Here is a 19,377-nt window from a genome sequence, read left to right as displayed (position 1 = left end):
GCATATAATTAATATGGATGCACCAATGTATAGGTTATTGGCATATCCAAGCTTGGAGATTGAGAGTGTAAGGATGGCTTGCAGTTTATGTTGAAATGCAAGGTATGAGAAGATGACATAGTTATTGTGTAGAAGGCACTCTTTGGGACGATGTGGAAGGGCGTACTTGCACTACACTTTGTCTGTCTATGAGATAAGAAGCAATCCATTTGAAATCATATTCACAAATGCTGTTATTGTGAAGTCTTTACAGTAGGGTGTGGTGGTGGCCAGTGTCCAATGCAGCTGATAAATTCTGAAGTAATGAGACAGTAAATCTGTTTTTGTCCATTGTGAGTTTTAGATCATTAGTTATATATAAGGGCTGACTCTGTGCCTCTGCGCCTCTGCCTTGTCTGAAACGTGACTGTTGGTCTGACAGTAAGCCATATTGTTTGGTAAAATTAGAGGGTTGAGTAAACACTGCTCTCTTAAAATCTTTTCCTAAGAATGGTCAATTTGATATGGCCCTTACTTAGATGATTTTGAACTCAGGTGGGAATGAACTGGGTTCCATGGACTTGCTGAGTAGGCATCTGGCTACCTCTCCTGCACAGGTTGAGTGAAAGATTCTTGCAGTGCAGGATCTGATGGTGATCCTAGTGGTCTGGTTACAATGATCATATTGAGAAAACATTTTAAAACAGAGTATTGATAGTATGCACTGATGGATGGTTGTCTCTTTTCAAGGTTAGGTTAGGCATTGTTGTGGTGTCTGTGTTTTCATTTAGGTAATTTTCAGACTTTGAAAATTTGTCACAGAATTCTTGTTGCTGGGTGTTTCTGTGCTTAGGCACCCTGGATTGTGGAATTCTGCTATAATTTTATGGAGTTTTTTGGAAGGGCAGTCTTCAGATATGCATGTTTTTGTGGTTCTGATCGCTCTTTTGTAGGCTTTGCTATAGAGCTCTAGTGTGCTATGGTCAGTTTATCTCCTTATTTTCTCCATTTGTGCTGTAGTATATTTAGCTGTGTTTACATTATTTTGATGTTATATTAACCTATGTAATGTATGTATAGAATGCATTTAACAAGTATGAATGTTCGCTAAAATAAATTTCAGAGCAAACTCCACTACTCCCTCCACCACTCTCTGTCCACGTCAGTTTCCTCAACCCTTCCAAACGGGAGACAAACTGCAAACTGCAATGTCCATTTGTAGCAAAGGAGGAGGATGTTTCCTTCATGGTACTCCCAGCAGCAGAGGCCAGTTCATTCCAGCACTAAAGCTGAATAGGGCTGCAAGCCATGTTTACCTTCTACATATAATATTGTGGTCATATCTGGATGTGGTTCTGGTCCGCTCACTGTATTATATGGGGGAGGGTTGCCATCTTATTAAATGGTTATATGTTGGTATTCAGGCAGAGGCATCCATTCAACTTACTGACCTCAGGACAAATGGACGGAGACAACTGGAGTTGCAATAACTGACAAAACATGGGCGGGTATCATAGAGCACCCCAAGCGAGTATCCTGCAACGCCAAATTTAAATTCATACAAATAATGTTATTACACAGATCCTATTTAACTCCAAAGAGACTACATCACATGTTCCCAAACAGCCAACTCTACTGCCCGTGTTGCAGATCTGAGGAGGCGGGCTTTAGCCACATGCTACGGGCTTGCCCTCAACCTTGTGACTATTGGGCAGGGATCCGAAACGCAATTGTGGGATTACACATTTTCAGATCGCTGACAACACGCTGTAGTGTTTGTTGGGCCTCCGCAAACGCGCAAGTACTTTGAAGGTCCAGCTGCGCTTCCTTGATCTACCCTCATATTGGCCATATGAGCGATGATCATGATCCTCAAGATGCACCACTTTATCTGTGGCAGGAAGTGGTGCAGAAAGTGCGGGAATTAGGCGTGAAGAGGCGCTCAAATTGAGAACACACCCCATCCCCATCTAATCGGATCTCATGGTAGAAGGTTTTAAATGACTAGATCTTCTCCCACAGCATGTCACGGTTACCCCACATTACACCCGTTGTATGCAGTTCAAGATTTAAATAATTGCACAGTGTCAAAATGGTATGATCATTCACACACCAACAGTAGGTTGTATCAAGCGGTGCATATACCCAAATACACACTGTCGTGGGACAAGTAGGAACCGCCAGGAGAGTGGTAGAGGGTGGGAGGGAATATATGTTAATGGAGTGATTTGTAAAGATGTTGCATACCGAACCAAATGTGATATTGGTATCATGTATGGACTCCTGTTTCTTAGACAGGCGACTACATCACTTTACTTTGGTTTCTGCAATCAGAACTTTAATACACATGTGTATGATAAGAAAACAGAAAACAGCTGCAATGTATTTGCTATGTCAACTGGAAATTTCCCTGTGGTGCTCAAAGTTTGTTTTAAAAAAAAAAAACTCGATGTGGTTTTTGTTGGTATTTGTCATGGCCGTCAATTCATCAAAATGCCAGGGGTAGCGAAGGTGACATCAGAAGCCCTTTGCCCTGATGACATTACAGGATGTGTCATCACACATCCTTTCAGGTGATGACAACACATGAATCACAAAAAATACTCCAATTGACCAACCAGTGGTCGGAGTTGCTAGTATACAACCTGTGCCCAAGAGCAGGGACAGAAGAGGAGAGAAAAATGAGGGCGGCCTCTCTAGTGGAAGGTTGTCCTAGTCACAACCATGTGTATGGGAAAGAGCACCTTTTGTTTTAATTACCCTCCCACACCCTGGTGGTGTCATGCTTCATCTGGTCACCCCTACCCCTAAAAGTCGGGGTGGGCTGAACCACAGTTTTGGGAGCTCTTCAGATTAAGAAAGGCCAGGGGGGTTAAATATTAAAATAACTCAGTCAGACCCCTGGGTTTCCCTTTATTCATGGGTTTGTCTGGGTCAATAAAAATCTAAAAAACGGGTCTTGTTGGAGTAGTATGGTCCTAAGACCCTGGAGCCGACATGTTTCAGTCCTGTGTGGCCATAAACATCCTGGACTTTCTTCAGGGCAAAATGAGAACCCCCCTATGTGAGGAGTAATACAGGCTGGGAAGTCCCTATCCTCTCCGTGAAACGAGGGCAGAGTTGCTACTCCTTGCGGTGTGTGAAGTTTTGTGTCTGTAATCTGCCAATCTCCATCGGAAAGCTTAAATCGGGGACAGACAGAAAGTAAAAACATTCAGTAAGAACATTCAGTGCTTCATACCTAATAGGTGTATGGTGGTTGTATTGTGAATAGCATGCCAACATTTGTGTGCATGCCTCTGTTTGAGGAATCATCCCCTCATTGTGCCAATCATCTTAGTTGTTCGTGACATACTACTTATATGTGACAGACCTAGTGAAGTGGCGATTTTACTTGCATTCTAACACTATCTGTGTGTTAGTCTGGCTTTCAGAAAAATATCTGCACCAATGAAAACAGTCTCAAATTGCAGAACATGGTGCACTGCCTCGTAATAGTGTTGACTATTAAAATCCATGCACATGTATACACACTCATCCATGCATACCCATCATCTCTTTGTATTCTCATCATAACTTACCGACTGCGGGAGGGCTGCCCATTACACACAGGACTGGAGCGATAATGTGAGCGGTCCTAAGAATGGTATTAAAAAGATGATAGTGGGGAAGAGGAGCGCAGCAGGCAGCCCCAGGTCGAAGTGACAGTGTCGATGGGGTAGTTGCAGTTGGCTCCACAGGATGCCTTTACACGCAGATACAAAGTGTGTCTTAGAGCTGCTTAGCACTTGCTTCAGTTATGATCCTCAGGCTCCTCACCCAGCATTTCAACCTATTGCGGTTCCGGTCCTCGGCTCGTGCACTGGTGAAACGCGGGGCCGGAGTTTAAATCTATTTGTGGCGCGGTAAAGGCCAGGGGGGGGGATGTTCTTATCCCTCTGGATTACCGGAAGTGGCGTCACAGCGCTGGCGTGGATGTGTCAGGGAATGTGCTAGGGAAGATGTGAAATGTAGTTCAGACCTAGTCGTTGGTGTTAAAGGGTGTTAAACGGAGCCCGTGGTTTAATGTGAACGGTAAAAATGTGTGACACGGGAATAAAAGGACATTTGTCCCTGTAAGTGGAAAATTATTCACAAAGAGTAATACATTTGTTTAAGTAGGTCATCCTGAGCCCGTGTAGACCGATACAGTAGAGCGGTGCGGGGGAGTCTAGAATACTAGTTCTGCCACATGAGTCTCAGAGGGACGATAAGGTAACATCTGAAGTCAGCAAGAAGCATGTGATGTACACAGCAATGGAAGTTGCCAGTGTAGGGGGTTCAGTTGGGTGTATTTGCAGCATCTGTAAAAGTGCAGATTATATACACAGAGCCAATGGAGTTTACCACTGAGAGGGCTTAATTTAGTAAGTGACCCAGGTACTGATGTAAAAATGTGTCGGGGTAATGCCCTGTTCATTTGTTAAATTGGCTCCACGGGATGCCGTAATTTAATCCGGTCTCATGAGTTTTCAGACTGTATACTGTTGTGCGTTGGGTATACCATCTGAAAACTCATGAGACAGGATTAAATGGCGGCATCCTGTGGAGCCAACTTAACAAATGAACAGGGCGTTACCCCCACACGTTTTTACATCGGTACCTGGGTCACTCACTAAATTAAGCCCTCTCAGTGGTAAACCCCATTGGCTCTGTGTATGTAATCTGCCCTTTTACAGATGCTGCAAGTACACCTTTATGGTCACACAGGACTGAAACATGTCGGCACAGGGTCTTAGGACCATAATACTCCAACAAGATCCGTTTTTTAGATTTTTTTTGACCCCGATAGACCCATGAATAAAGGGAAACCGGGGTCTGACTGAGGTATTTAAATCTTTAATCCCCTTGGCCTTTATCTATCTGAAGAGCTCCCAACACTGTGGTTGAGCCCACCCCGACTTTTAGGGGTCGGGATGACCCAATGAAGCATGACATCACCAGGGTGTGAGGGTAATTAAAACAAAGTGTTCCTTCCCATACACAGGGTGGTGGCTAGCACAACCTCCCACTAGAGAGGCCCCCCTCATTTTTTATCTCCTCTTCTGTTCCTGCTCTTGGGCACAGGTAGTATACTAGCAACTCTGACCACTGGTTGGTCAATTGGAGCATTTTTTGTGATTAATGTTTTAAAGGAAGGAGATACTCCGGTTAAAATTCCTCTTTAACCCTCCAGACACTGGGACAGTTCCCGGTATCCTAATGTGTTAATAGATGACAACACACGCCCTTTGTCCCTGATGTTCAAACAGAAATGACATCGCTGGCGAAAACCTAAAATAATGCAACATCATTTTAAAGATTAAATATAAAAAAAGTAACTAAGTCAGACAGAGTTGTTAAGTTGCTGCTCAAACATTACAAACAGAGCTGCATTGATATACTATAAGTACATTAATTAACCTGCCAGGTCCAGGTGTAAAATTCTAAAAGAGTGATCATAGGCTTAAAATGGAAACATAAGTGCCAGGTATGTAGCCATATTCAGGGTATACACCTTAAACCACAATGTTTCCAAACCACATAAGAGTGCTAGGTCCTAGACTGACCCCTTCTGATAACTCCCTTTATTTACCTCTTGGTTCTAGTTTAAAATGGTGATCACTCACTGAGAAGCAGCTGCAGGTATACTGGGTAGCCACTTAGCATGCTGGACTACGATTGGTCTCACAATGTCAGTGATACACTTGTGCATCAGCCTCATACTGGGCTGTACAGAAACTCTGGAGTCTTTAATCCAGGTGGATCTTCACTCATTCGGCTGAATTTTATGAAACCTCACATGATTCCTGAGATCCTTCCTGGTTGTTTCAGTTTTGTAACAAATGCACCTGCCCACATGATGAACTGTTGTGGCAGAACTAGAGAGGGTACTGCAACAAAGTTTCTGTGTGCAAGGATTTGCAAATTAAATATGTAATGCGGACAGAATTGCTGGTTTACTAGTTGTATTTCAGCAGCGAACTTGCAGGTTAACATTGGTTAAAAAATTAAATCTTATTGACTGTCTTTCATTGCTACTCTTCTAGTCTGTTGGTTTTTTCGCTGCAGCAGAACACAGAGTATTTCCCAGAGAATTCATTTTAACAGGCACAAGACGTTGGCAAAAATGCATCTCAGAGCAGTCTCCTCCCACTCCACAACACTCTGTCCCTGCCAGTTCCCTCACCCCTTTCGAGCAGGAGACAATCTGAAATCTGCATTGTTCATTTGTAGCGAAGAAGGAGGAAGTTTGCTTCATGGTATTCCCAGTAGCAGAGGCCAGTCCATTCCAGCGCTGAAGCTGAATAGGGCTGCAAATCCTCTTTACCTTCTGCTTATAATAATGTGCTGCACCTCTGCATCTTCTCAGGACAGAGATCGCAAGAGGATTACCGAGGGTCACTAGGGGCAAGCTAAAAGTTGCGCTGCGACCTCTAATCAGACCTTGAAAAATCATAAAAATGTTATTAGACCTGCAAGTCGAGTAACTTGAATAATCTACTTGACCTAAATGGATTGTACTTGCCCGTGATGGAGCGAGGGTGAAATCAAAAATGTTTGTACACCCCTCTCAAAGTCAGTTTCACGTAACTGTAATATGTATTAATCGTGTGGCTTGAAATTAACCAACATAGAATAGAAAGCACACACAGAAATAAACGTTTGTAAACTGTAATTCTATTAATTATGTGAATTTGTCTTACTGATATAGTGCGGTAATGCTTTATCCTAATAGAAAGCTGTGCATGTATGCTTATTAGAAGTATTATTGTGGCAGAAATGACGGAGAATGGTAAGAAAACAATGCTTATGTGTTGCTTAAAAGCTAGGTAACCACTAACTGGGTGAACTTAGAAAGGGGGGAGGTAAACAGAAGGGCTTTACTTCGAAATGTTTAATTGTGTTTATTTCTATGATAGTTCCCATTATGGCCCATGCCGCCTAGTAAAACAAGGAGGTTTTGCGAACTCTGAGAAAATGTCTTTCGACGCATGTGCGACTGTGCTCAAGAGATGTGCGAGGGGCCTGTGCCTGTGCTGCTTTTGAAACTCCTGAGTGGAAGACTCAAACATAGCCAAAAAATCAAACATGATTTTGATATTTCCTGATTCTCAACAGTTTATAAAATAAACACCTAAAACATGCTTCTAACCCCTGTATCTTTAGACCAAAGACCACAAATCGGAAAAAAAGAAGAAACAATATTTTAGTGAGTAAGGTGGGGAAGTTGTGCCCCCGTCCTGAAGAAGGAGCACATGCTCCGAAACATGTCGACGCACACCTGAGGTACTGTCCATAACCACGACAGATAGAACCTCGCACTTTACTTCTTTTAGCAGTGCCAGCCCGGGGTTGTGAATAAAGTTTTTTCTGTACACCCACGAGCCAGGTACTTTTTAATTCTTCACTAAAATCCCACCACTCACATAAATATCCCTATCACTTGCACCACACAAAGTCATCAACGTCAGTGCTCCCGCGTAGTCGTAGGTCGCAGCACGCCGCATCCCGTTAGAGGGGTGCAAAGACCCCTATGAGGAAGCATGACACCAAGGGGCCTTTTGGTGTGTGAGGGGTATTTTACAAAACACTAAGTGCTCCCACACCCTTGTGGGTAACACTTCCCTGCTAGTAGGATTCCATTTGTTTATGTAGGTAAAACACATGACGCATAAAACATTCAGCGGTGTAAGGAAGACACATGACGCATAAATCACATTCAGCTGTGTAGGTAAAACACATGATGCGTAAAACACATTCAGCGGTGTAGGTAAAACACATGAAGCATAAAACACATTCAGCGGTGTAAGGAAGACACATGACGCATAAAACACATTCAGCGGTCTAGGTAAAACACATGATGTATAAAACACATTCAGTGGTGTAAGGAAGACACATAAATCACATTCAGCAGTGTAGGTAAAACACATGATGCATAAAACACATTCAGCGGTGTAGGTAAAACACATGATGCATAAAACACATTCAGCGGTGTAAGGAAGACACATGACGCATAAAACACATTCAGAGGTGTAGGTAAAACACATGATGTATAAAACACATTCAGTGGTGTAAGGAAGACACATGACACAAAACACATTCAGCGGTGTAGGTAAAACACATGATGCATAAAACACATTCAGCGGTGTAGGAAAGCAACTTTGTACATGATGCATAAAAACACATTCAGAGGTACCAGAACACAGGGTGCGCAAAACATACAACACACAGTACATTTCCTAGCACCCTAAGAAGCACATAACTCACAACAAAGTCCAGGTTACGCCACTGCGCCAAAAACCTAAACGTAGCAGCTGCCCACTACTTGCTGGGCAGCTGGGGACAGGGCCTAAACGCTGCAGCTGGCACTAAGTGCTGCGCAGCTGGGGAAGGCCAATGTAGGGAAGAAGGAGTGCGACTCACTCCTGAGTCAAAGTACATGTCCCTAGGGAGGGAAAAACCTAAACGGTGCAGCTGCACAGTACTTGCTGGGCAGCTGGGAAGCAAATTGTGCCAGGGGCAATAACTAGCCCCTCAAGAACCAAAACTGCACCAACTGGGAGCCTTCTATTCTCTAGGAACCATGCTGCTGCACAAATCACGTGGGAGCCTCGCAGGTTCTGCACAAAAACAATGCCCAACGGTGAAGCACTCTAGGCTCCAAAAACAACTGTGTGCCTTGGAGCACTCTGGCTCCTAAAACAATCATGCCAGCTCTGACGGAGCCCGCAGGCTCAGAATGAACACGCAGCACCTGTGGGAGCGGCCCGCTGCTAGACGGCGCCGCTCTGTTTGTCATGGAGCCTCCACTGAGACTCTGCACTATCGTTGGGGCAGCCCTCTGCCCAATGGGGCCGCCCAGCACTGTCTGGGCCTGGAGCTTGCACAACCCAACCGTGCCCCACAGGAGCGCCACTCACCAGCTCTGGGGGGCGCAGGCAGCTTTCCTCTCTCGGCTGGTGCAGTGGGCGGGGCTCTCGCTCGTCCTCTGGCGGCGGGAGCGCTTGGCAGGGCTCTCTCTCCTCATGGGAGCCCCGCCTTCCAAATGCGCCCGCTTCGCCCGGTCTTCACCCGGTCCCCCATCTCGGGACCGAGCCTTAGGGTGTGGAGCCTTCGTGGCTCTGGGGCAGCAGTCCCCTCCTTCGGCCGGGCTCCGGCCAATCGGAGCGCGGCGGGACTTCCTTCAGCAACCCGGAAGTCCTGCCTGACTTCCGGTTTTGGCTGCGGCGGTGAGTTCTCGGGGCAATAGCGAGGGGTAGGCACCCTCGAGGTGAAAAATAAAAGTAAAAACGGGGTGGGCACCCGTTAAGGCTGCTTTTAACTGGCAAATAAGCAAGGTGGGGAGTCGCGCCAAAAATCAGCCAAGGGGGGATCCCTACTCCGGGAAATTCCTAGGGCAAAAGGGGCAGCATCGCGCTGCCAATGAGGAATGCAGCCATGAGGGGCCGACTACCTAAATAACAGGGCAAGTTAGAATCAAGCGTTTCCCAGGCGCTAGGGCAAGCAAAAAGGTCCCTAAAGATAAAGGAGAGATCCTGTGGCAAGGAAAAGGAGCACGCAGCTCCCAGCAAAGCAAGTCCCCCAGTCCTCCAGACACGGCAGAGGGGTCCCCCAGAAGTCCTCCAAGATCCAGGCCATCCAGGGAGGCAAGCCTTCCCCTGGGCACCAGCAGCAGCACGCCCCTGGTAGATTCTAGTCCGGAAACCAGAACATTTTACAAGAAGTCACAGCCTCTTTTTATACACACAATTCCTTTGCCTAAAGGTGCGGGCAAGGGGCGAACCAGATAAAACTGGTTCCTGAGCACTTTGTTTTTGCTCAGCCCCTCTCTCTATTCACAGGATGGCTCAGGGACATCAGACACACCACAGGGGGGGGAGCCAGCATTGTGGGGGGAAAGCCCAGCCCTATTCAGGTCCCAGGTGCATTCATCCCCAGCCATCAACCTGCATATCTCCCATTCACCACCGGGGCAGACCCATCCTGACTCCAGGAGCCTGGCACACCAGCCAGCCCCAGCCAATCACAAGCCAGCACATTTACTGCACAGACAGGCCAACTTCTAGAAGTGGCACTTCCACACTAGACACATTAACGCCGCACACATCATCGCACAGCATTCAATCACACGAGTCCGCACATACCAAACTCGCACCTGCACTCCCCACGCATCAGGAATTACCATGGACACACACATTCCCCCATGCATTCCTATGGGAGGGCAGGCCAATCTCACACACGCACTCAGAGAGCGCACGCACTTTACACTGCACCACAGTGCTAAAGTGCGCGAAGAACATAAATCGTTATAATTATGTAACACTTAAAGGCAAAAAGTTCAGGGGTGAACCTGCCAGAAGGGCCAAGTCCAACAGAGTGCCTAAACTGTGAAACTAAGAGTTATAAAAGGGAAGGTACAAGATTGTTTATTTTGATGATAAGGACATTTCTGTAAGTGCAAACGATTTGAAAGAGACAAGATAAGGTCAGAAAAGACTGTGATAAAGTTGGTGTAAACAAAGAAAATAAATGCCTACTAATGATGTACAAAGATCAAAATTTACCATTTTTAGAAAATGGTGTAGAATGTGGTTAATATGCACAGGGTTATTAATGTTGGTATGGTTAATATTAGCAATTGTGATTCCTTTTAGGCCTGATTTTGAAAAAGCAAAGGCAAATGAGAGTATAAAAGAAAAGGCCATTTGAGTCAAAGAGTGAAATTACCTGCATCTGTATCGGAGGGGTGACTTATCACCATCTTCCTTTAACGTATGGGGTTACATGTAGTGTGTTAGCTAGTTTATTTTACAAAACAGGTAACCTGGAGTATTATTCTTCAAACTCTGATGATGTTTTTGCAAAGTTGAAAGTTGTACCTGAACTGAACAAAATCAAACCTGGAAAAGTTTTTGGAGAATATTTTTGGGAAACACAAGAACAGACCTATGATTATGCGTTCAAACATAATTTGACTTGTAAAATGAGAAATGAAGAAAAAGCCTTTTTGGATATGGTAGAGGAAAGAAGAATTCAATACACAAGAAAAGAAAATGCAAAGAAATCTAATTCTACAATGTGGACAGTTGAGGATGACAACCTTGAGGGAAATAATGTGAATGTAGCTATAAGTATAGATACACCACATGTAGCCATAAGTATAGATACACCACAATTGGGGAAATTATGTATTCGAAGAGACAACACTGTGTATGATTATTATTTTGTGGGAGCGAGTCAATGTGAGGATACCTATATTATAAAAGGGGATTGAGATTTAAAGGAGGTGATGATCCAGTTTTTCCTGGTGTTTATTTTCTGTGTGGTAACAAAGCTTATTATAGATTGCCTGATCACTGGTACAGATCCTGCTATATATGTCTGGTCTTTCCTAAAATGTTCCATGTAGATAGAGGAACTAATGGAATTCATGAGATACGTAAGCCCCCTAACCCGTAGAAGAAGGGAAAGTGTAATAGAAATAATAGGTGTGGTTTTTGGAACATTGATACCAGCAGTGGGCATATCTTTTAATGCAAACAAAATTCGGTAGTTGTCAACGATAGTAGACCTTTTATCAACCGATACTGCAGGAGGATTTCTAATGGTAAATACAGAAATGGTTGCTATGAGAGCTATGGTGATGCAAAATCGACTTGCTCTTGACATCATTTTGGCAAAAGAGGGAGGAGTCTGTGGAATTTTAAAGGTACAGCACTGTTGCACCTATATTCCTGACAAAAGTCGAAACATTGAAAGGTGTATATTACAATTATTATAGAATTGCATAAAGAAGTTGCACCACTGGAGTTTGTTTGTGTTCTTGAGAAACTTGGTAAGAGCTTTTTAGCTGTTAAGAAATGGTTTTATGAAATAGGTAGATCAATAATAGGGAAAATAATAATTCCAATAACAATAATGATAGTAATAATCTTAGTCTTAAGATTAGGTTGTAAACTTAGAAAGAGAAGAAACATTAGAAAGTCTATAAAAAAGAAAGTTGAAGAAAGCAAAGAAAGAGAACGTGAAATAGGGGACATAGAGATGAAAGAGTTTAAAGAGAGACTGTATCATGATAGAAAGACAATAGAAGATACCTAAGTGTGAATCATATTAACAGAAAATAACCTGAAACATGTTTTTGAAAATGTTATAATTTTTTGGGGTGGAGGAGTTGATGGAGCGAGGGTGAAAACAAAAATATTTGTACACCCCTCTCAAAGTCCGTTTCCCATAACTGTAATATGTAGTAATCGTGTGGTTTGAAATTAACCAACATAGAATAGAAAGCACACACAGAAATACACGTGGGATACTAATATGCTTGTGTTGCTAACTAATTATGCGAATTTGTCTTACTATTAGAGTGCGGTAATGCTTTAACCTAATAGAAAGCTATGCTTTGATGCTTATTAGAAGTATTATTGTGGCAGAAATGACAGAGAATGGTAAGAAAACAATGCTTATGTGTTGCTTAAAAGCTAGGTAACCACTAACAGGGTGAACTTAGAATGGGGGGAGGTAAACAGGAGGGCTTTACTTTGAAATCTATTGTTTAATTGTGTTTGATTCTACAATAGTTCCCGTTATGGCCCATGCAAGTAAAACATGGAGGTTTTGCGAGACTCCGAGAAAATGTCTTTCTCCGCATGCGCGACTGTGCTCGAGAGATGTGCGAGCGGCCTGTGCCTGTGCTGCTGATGTCAAGGTCCCATTGAAATAATGGGGTCGAACCCAGCGAAAGTCAAAGGACCTGGGTATCAAATGATATAGAAAACAAAGTGGTCGACGTTTCGACCCTGGCGCACTTGATGTGTTAATCCTCCCTCAACTGCGCTAGGGTTGAAACGCCGACGATCTCCCCCCCTCCCCCCTTGCTGTCCCCTCCTATTGATCGTCTGCACAGATGCGGTGACACTGTGACAGACACCTGCAATATATTATGTGTGAAAAAACTTTAGGGGCAGGCCCTCTATTTCGCTAAGAGAATTGAACGTTAGCCTATTACAAACTATTGGATTTTCTTCTTAAACTTTCCTGAATTCCTTTCCCCTTTTCACATGAGCACTTACCTTTGCACCTTTTTCTTACTGCACCTGGCAGTAACCCCCAGCCTTCACTGTTTCTATTTATACAATGCAAATAAATTGCTAATTAAGTTGCCTCAGACTAATTTGTGTTAAAAATCACTTTGGGTACTGTAAAAATTGTACATGCATTTGGCTGTTTTTGTGTGTTCTTTATCTTCTCTTCATTTGCAGGATTGAATCCCGTAAAAAACAAGAAAAGTGTTTCATTTATTGGTATGATTAAGTTATGTCTAGAACCACTTTGCTGATGTTAAGGTCAGCGTGGCCTGAAGAGCAGAATGGTGCCAATTCGGAATGACAGTGTTGTAAGCCTTGGAAAATACAGCGAAGTGTCAAACTAAAGGACAAGAATGAAAAATTGCAACAATAGACAACTAAAACTTTATTAGGCTTAAGGAAATGACTTTGCGAAAAATTGGACAATGAGTAGAAGAGGTTACCCTCATCCACCCCTGGAATGGTCCAATGAGAGATGAGTGTGGACCCTACAGTTTCAATTTTAGTTAGATAGTTAGGGAAAAAGGGTATAAAAGAGGTTGTTTGAAAGAGAGAAAAAAGCTTGCTTCAAATTACTTTTAGCACCACGACATGCTGTCAGACTGATAGATTTTTCCCTGGTGCAAACACTTTGAAATTTTCCTGACTTTAACTTTTGACGGGGTCGGAGTCCTGATGGGTGGTGAACATCTAGAAAGATAGAGAGGCTGATTTTGAGAACGTTGCTGTTCTTAATCCTGATTTCCATTACTGAGAAGATGGGTAATATGTCTTGACTTATTTTACTTCTGAACTACTCTGCTAATTAATGTAAACTGTTTGAATTTATTTTTCTCTTTACTTAAGGTGATTAATAAAATGCTTACCTGAATTTGAATAAAGAATTAAACATAAGTGAGGTCATGCTAGGAGATCTGAAGCAAAAAATAAAAATTAAATAAATGGAGAATTAAGCTGGTCTTGTTGTCCATTAGCTAACTTCTACTAGCTGAGCCATTGACCAAACAGTGGGGTGTCTTAAATGTTTTTTCTCGAGAAGTAAAACCATGGTAAGATCTAATAAAATGCATATGTATATAAATGGGGAAACATCCTTTACAACGCAACTTTTACCACACAATGCTTTTACATCACAACTTTTACAACGCAAACCATTACAACGCATTGCGCTGGGGGGTGCTCTAGGATAGGGAATAGATTTAATTTACTATCCAACACCTTCCCTACTATCCACAGGGACTGGAGTTGGAATAGTAAATTAAACTATTCACTATCCAGCACCCCAAAGCGCTATGCGTGGTAAAAGCATGCGTTGTAATGTCATACATCCATATAAATGTATAGAATTTAGATTAAATAGATGAAATAGGGCACTCCGCTATTCCAGCAGCTCGTCCTCTAGTTTTCACTGATCTTAGGAGCGGTGTGATTTGTGTGAATGAGTGACTCGCGGTGTTATGGGCCCCACCGACGAGTAAAGTGTGATAGCTCCTGGGACATACAGTGATGGTTTGGAGGGTTGTTTGAGAGCAGCGCTGGATCACCTGCAAACTGGTCTCAAATTGTGTGACCATTGGCAAATATCTTATTTTACAGAGTTGCCTTTTTCTTCATTCTCACATGAGTGCACCTTCAAATATGTGAGTTCAGCATTTCTGCTGTACTAAAAAAAAAAAACGATTTTGTTTGATATGGCTAAATGTTTGCTCCATGTGTAATAAGAATCTAGGCCACAAATAGGGTACACATGATCTCTGACTTACCTCTCCGTTTACTGACAGCATAGCCATCACGGCAGGGGCAGGAGTGTTTCTCAGTTCCTGTTTGAACACTCACTATTAATAAATATAGTTCTATAACATGATGTGGTAGCGCACTGTTATTTACAGACAGTAAATTTCCAAGAAATAGGCAAAAACCATTACACTACCTTTCAGACATTAACAAGAATCAATGAAAATTGGGTTTCTAAAATGTATTTATCATTTGCACTCACCAAGTAAAGTGTGCTGATTTGTTTTTCATTCAGTTAAAATGTTTTTTTCATCATACAGAAGTATAAAAATGGACTTTCACAACTACTGAAATATATTTTGATACGTTTATACCGTTGACATATTAGCTATTTAAATGTGTGTTAGGAAAAAACAGATACCCTACAGCCTTTCATTTCACACTTCTTACTGCAGGTCAGACAGTTCACTTTACAAAATCCTGGAACTCTGCAGCCAGAGAAGGAAAGGTAATTGTAAACTGACTTCTGACCTCTGTCTCTGAACACATAGCAAATGTGACAAGATCAAAACAAAAATTGAAGACCTCTTTATTGCCTTTATGTTGATGATTCCCAAAAGTTCTTTTCTTTTTCCATCCTTCCCAGCTTCTCAGAAACTGCCTGCTCATTATCCTAATTTAATGTTCTAGTGAAAAAACATTTGCTGACACCCTGTTATCAGACTGCATAGTGCAGCCCACAGCAAATGGAGTGGGCCCTACCCTATCCTGGAAAGAAACGGGGAGGTCACCAATTTGGTGGTCCTTGGCAGTTGCAGAAACCCCTAAAGGTTCAACCATGTAAACTGCCTTAAACCCTACCATGACAGGGCTGAGATGACCATGCTGATGGTCACAGATAAGGACCAGGAAGGAGTGAGTGAACCCCTCCCTGGCATCCCCTCTAGCAATCCTAAAGATGGGTCAGTGGAAGGAATAGTCTTTTCAGACACCCTCTCTTCCCAACAGTATGCTGAACTCTTCTCTTTGACCCCTGGTCAGACTAAGTGGTATACACATGACTTGGACACTGGGGACAGACTACCTGTCAAACATTAGATCTACAGGCAGTATGATCATGTCAGAGAGGATCACAGCTGAAGTAATAAAGATGCTGGGTCATGGAACTATCTGAGAGCCCCTGGGTCAGCCCAGTTGTTTTAGTCCCCAACATTACACCCTAGGTGATAGAAAGAAGCTGAGGTTTTGTGCAGGCTATAGGGGACTCAATGCAGTAACCAAGACAGATGCCCATCCAATTCCTAGGGCTGACAAATTAATTGACATGTTAGGGGCAGCCAGTATCTCGTTACTTTTAATTTGACGTCAAGCTACTGGCAGATTGGTCTGAACCCTGAAGCAAAAGAAAAATCGGCATCCTCGACCCCAGATGGGCATTTTCAGTTCACCGTTATGCTCTTTGGACTAAAGAATGCTCCTGCTACCTTCCAAAGGTTGGTGAACAATGTCCTTAATGGGCTAAAATCTTTTTGTGCAGCTTATCATGATGATATTGCTGTCTATAGTTTCACCTGGCAGGACCACCTTATCCACCTTGGTAAGGTCCTTGAGGCTATGAGAAGTGCAGGGATTACTATCATGACAAGCAAGTGCCAGCTAGGGCAGGGTCAGTTGTATACTTGGGTCACCTTATAGGTGTAGGTCAAGTTCAACCCTTATAACCCAAAATACAGAAAATTGTGGACTGGGTAGCTCCAACCACCCAGACTCACGTTGGGGCATTCATTGATTGGCTTGACTGGGTACTATAGGAGGTGTGTGAGGGGAAATGGGATCATTGTGCCCCCACCCCAGAATTTTTTTTTTGTAAATCTTTTTATTGAAGGTAAAGAACATACAAGGCAAAACATTACAATACAATAGGATATAGTCCGAACGAGGAAGGAAGAGCAAAGAATCATACAGTAAAGTTTATAAATTATATCAGGGAACGGACGCAGGGGAGAGACAAGCTTCAGAGCAATTATTAATTCTACATTACGGGAATGGTGGGTCAGGGGGAAAGCTGAACTTCATGGACATCCAGAAGAGGAGGAGTGCAAATATCCCCACGGTAAGTGTTCCAATGACCCCAGACCTTACCCCACTTCCTGGGTCGCCCTCGTGCCACATTCTCCCTAAACATGCACCAATCCATGTTTTCCATCCAAGCCTCGACCGTGGATGGCCTCTGGGAACCCCACAGCTGTGCTATGTCTCTCTTAGCGACCATATTTCCCAGGGTTGCCCACTGCGTCTGTGAGACATTATAATCAGTTGGTTCCCAGACATTCAGGAGACAACGTCTAGCCTCAGGTGGTAGAGCAACACCGGTAGTCTCTCCCATCCTATTGTGGACCCCAATCCAGAAGGCGGCGACCACGGGACACTCCCAGATTATATGCAAAAAAGTCCAGAGTAGCCCACAACCACGTTTACAAAGACCATCTTCTGAGTAACCCATTCTAATCAAGCGGGGACCAGTCACATAGACTCTGTGTAGAATTTTAAGTTGCACCAACCGGAGATGGGCCGGATTCGCGACCTCCTTAGGAGAAGAGATCGCGGATTGCCAGTCCTCGTCGTCTAATTCAAGACCGTCTCGTGTCCATACATCCGGGAGGAGCACTAACACGTCAGTCCTACCGTTGATTAGTTTTTTTTATATATTAAGGAGATAGTGCTATCTGGCACATGACCGTCTAGTATTCTAACCTCAAGCGGAGAGGACTCCGGAATACTTGCACTCTCGGGAAAAACCGACCGCAAAGCATGATGGACCTGGGCATATCGAAAATATTCTGTCTTACTAAATTGGAACTCGACTTGCAATTCCTCAAAAGTTTTGAACTTGCCTTTAACCCAGAGGTCACTCACCTTACTGATCCCAATCCTATCCCATTTCTCAAATCCTTTCGTTTTCCACAAGCTAGTGGTTAGTTCCTATTATCCCAATAGGCTCTGCGCATTGGAATAATACCTTCAATAGTATAGGCCTAGACCAGACGTTAACTAGGTCTACTACTGTCGATATTAGACTTAAAGTTTTGGGTTTGCCAGCTAGCTCAGAGTTCACTAGAAACTTTCTCGAATGTTCAGGAAGGAATTAACTTCCCTGATTAGACAAGAAGGGATTTAGTTTCTGACAACCATAGAACATGACAACTTTGCTCTCCCCTAATCAAGAGTGTATCTCGAGAGTCGTGTGAACAAAAGGCAATTTATTTTACTCAGTCAGTACGTGCATTCTTAGTCTCATCAGATTGTAGACAAAAGGAAGAGACGGGCGTGTTCAATAAAAGATGTTATTTATTGATCAGTCTCTTTTCTCGTACAAGAGAAATGGATCGATATTATTGCAATACTTATAGTTAAGTAAAGTGCATACATTAAAAGCAGAAGTATAAAATAATACTGTAAAAACACTGATATGGTTTCTAAGCCATATGAAGGTTTAAAATGAATAAAATATATTACATACACATATACATTTGACTAAACGTACTCAACTGGTGTTTCTAAATACGCCTACCCCGTGTACCTGACCTAAGCCTAATACGTGGGCGGGAATAGAAAGTTACAGTTTAAGTTAAGTTTGTTTTTGCCAAGTGACTGACTAAAGAATTCTCTGTGAGGGGTTATTCAGTTCTGTACCTGGAAGTTAGGATGAATGAGTGATGGTATCTCTCGTTTTGGTCTCGATATTCTAGGCTGCCTGCGAGGGCTACCCGGAAACGCCGGTGCTGGATTTCTCGGCAGGAGAAAGCAGCTGCTCTCAGCGCGTCAGGAAGGCGGGGCTGCGCCAGCGGGGTCTGCTCTGCTCTGGGCTTCGGCAAGTATGGCTGCTCCGTCTCGTCACCACCGCGTGTGTTTGCATAGGGCAATATCGGTAATATTTATACCTTTAAGGTGCCGAGATTGACGTAAGGATGGACATAGATACGTCAATAAGGATGTCATACGACCAGGTCGTTAGCACATTCTTTTGCTGAAGTTCTCGGTGAAATCAAAACAATGGCCGCAGGGTTTTTCCCAGGTCTGTCATAGGTTTGATTTGTTATGAGAACTCCGTATGCCTTATCAGGGGCTGGAGGAATATCGCTTGTCTAATTAGATCGCAAGCGTTATGACCTAATCAGATAACACGTTCCTGTGCCGTAGTGTGGCTTCGTCAGATAACAGTATCTGCATCATGGGGGTTTGCTGCCACATGGGCTGACTGCTAGTTAACTTGTTAGTTTGCTAACCAGAATAGGGTCAGGAACAGGGGGATCGATTCAGAACCTATAGGAATACATCACACCCACTCCACGCTAACTATGGTCATATTTACTAATCTATGCATAGTAAAACATAGTACAACATACTATAGAGTAGTGTGTATACCTTACCACCCCAAAATACATAAATGCATTTTGAAATTTACAAATATACGGAAGAATTGCAGTCATATGTATTGTATGCACTCAAGCTGTAGAATAATGCTAAAGTAATCACGCATTTGTATACATTATTG

The 19,377-nt window shown here is 43.2% G+C and overlaps 1 protein-coding gene across 1 annotated transcript in view; it reads left to right on the top strand.

Annotated features, from left to right (window-relative positions):
- LOC144822753 (eosinophil peroxidase-like) overlaps positions 1-13,339 on the top strand; it is a 65,423-nt gene extending 52,084 nt beyond the window's left edge. Inside the window, exon 12 of the mRNA XM_078680612.1 lies at positions 13,263-13,339. Coding sequence (XP_078536738.1) covers positions 13,263-13,339 — 77 coding nt within the window. The remainder of the gene's footprint in view (positions 1-13,262) is intronic.
- The last annotated feature ends 6,038 nt before the right edge of the window (positions 13,340-19,377 follow it).

This window comes from Lissotriton helveticus, chromosome 3_1, assembly GCF_964261635.1.
Source record: "Lissotriton helveticus chromosome 3_1, aLisHel1.1, whole genome shotgun sequence".
Taxonomy (NCBI): Eukaryota; Metazoa; Chordata; class Amphibia; order Caudata; family Salamandridae; genus Lissotriton; species Lissotriton helveticus.
Note: the sequence above shows the minus strand (reverse complement) of the source record. Positions and strands in the feature narration are given on the sequence as shown.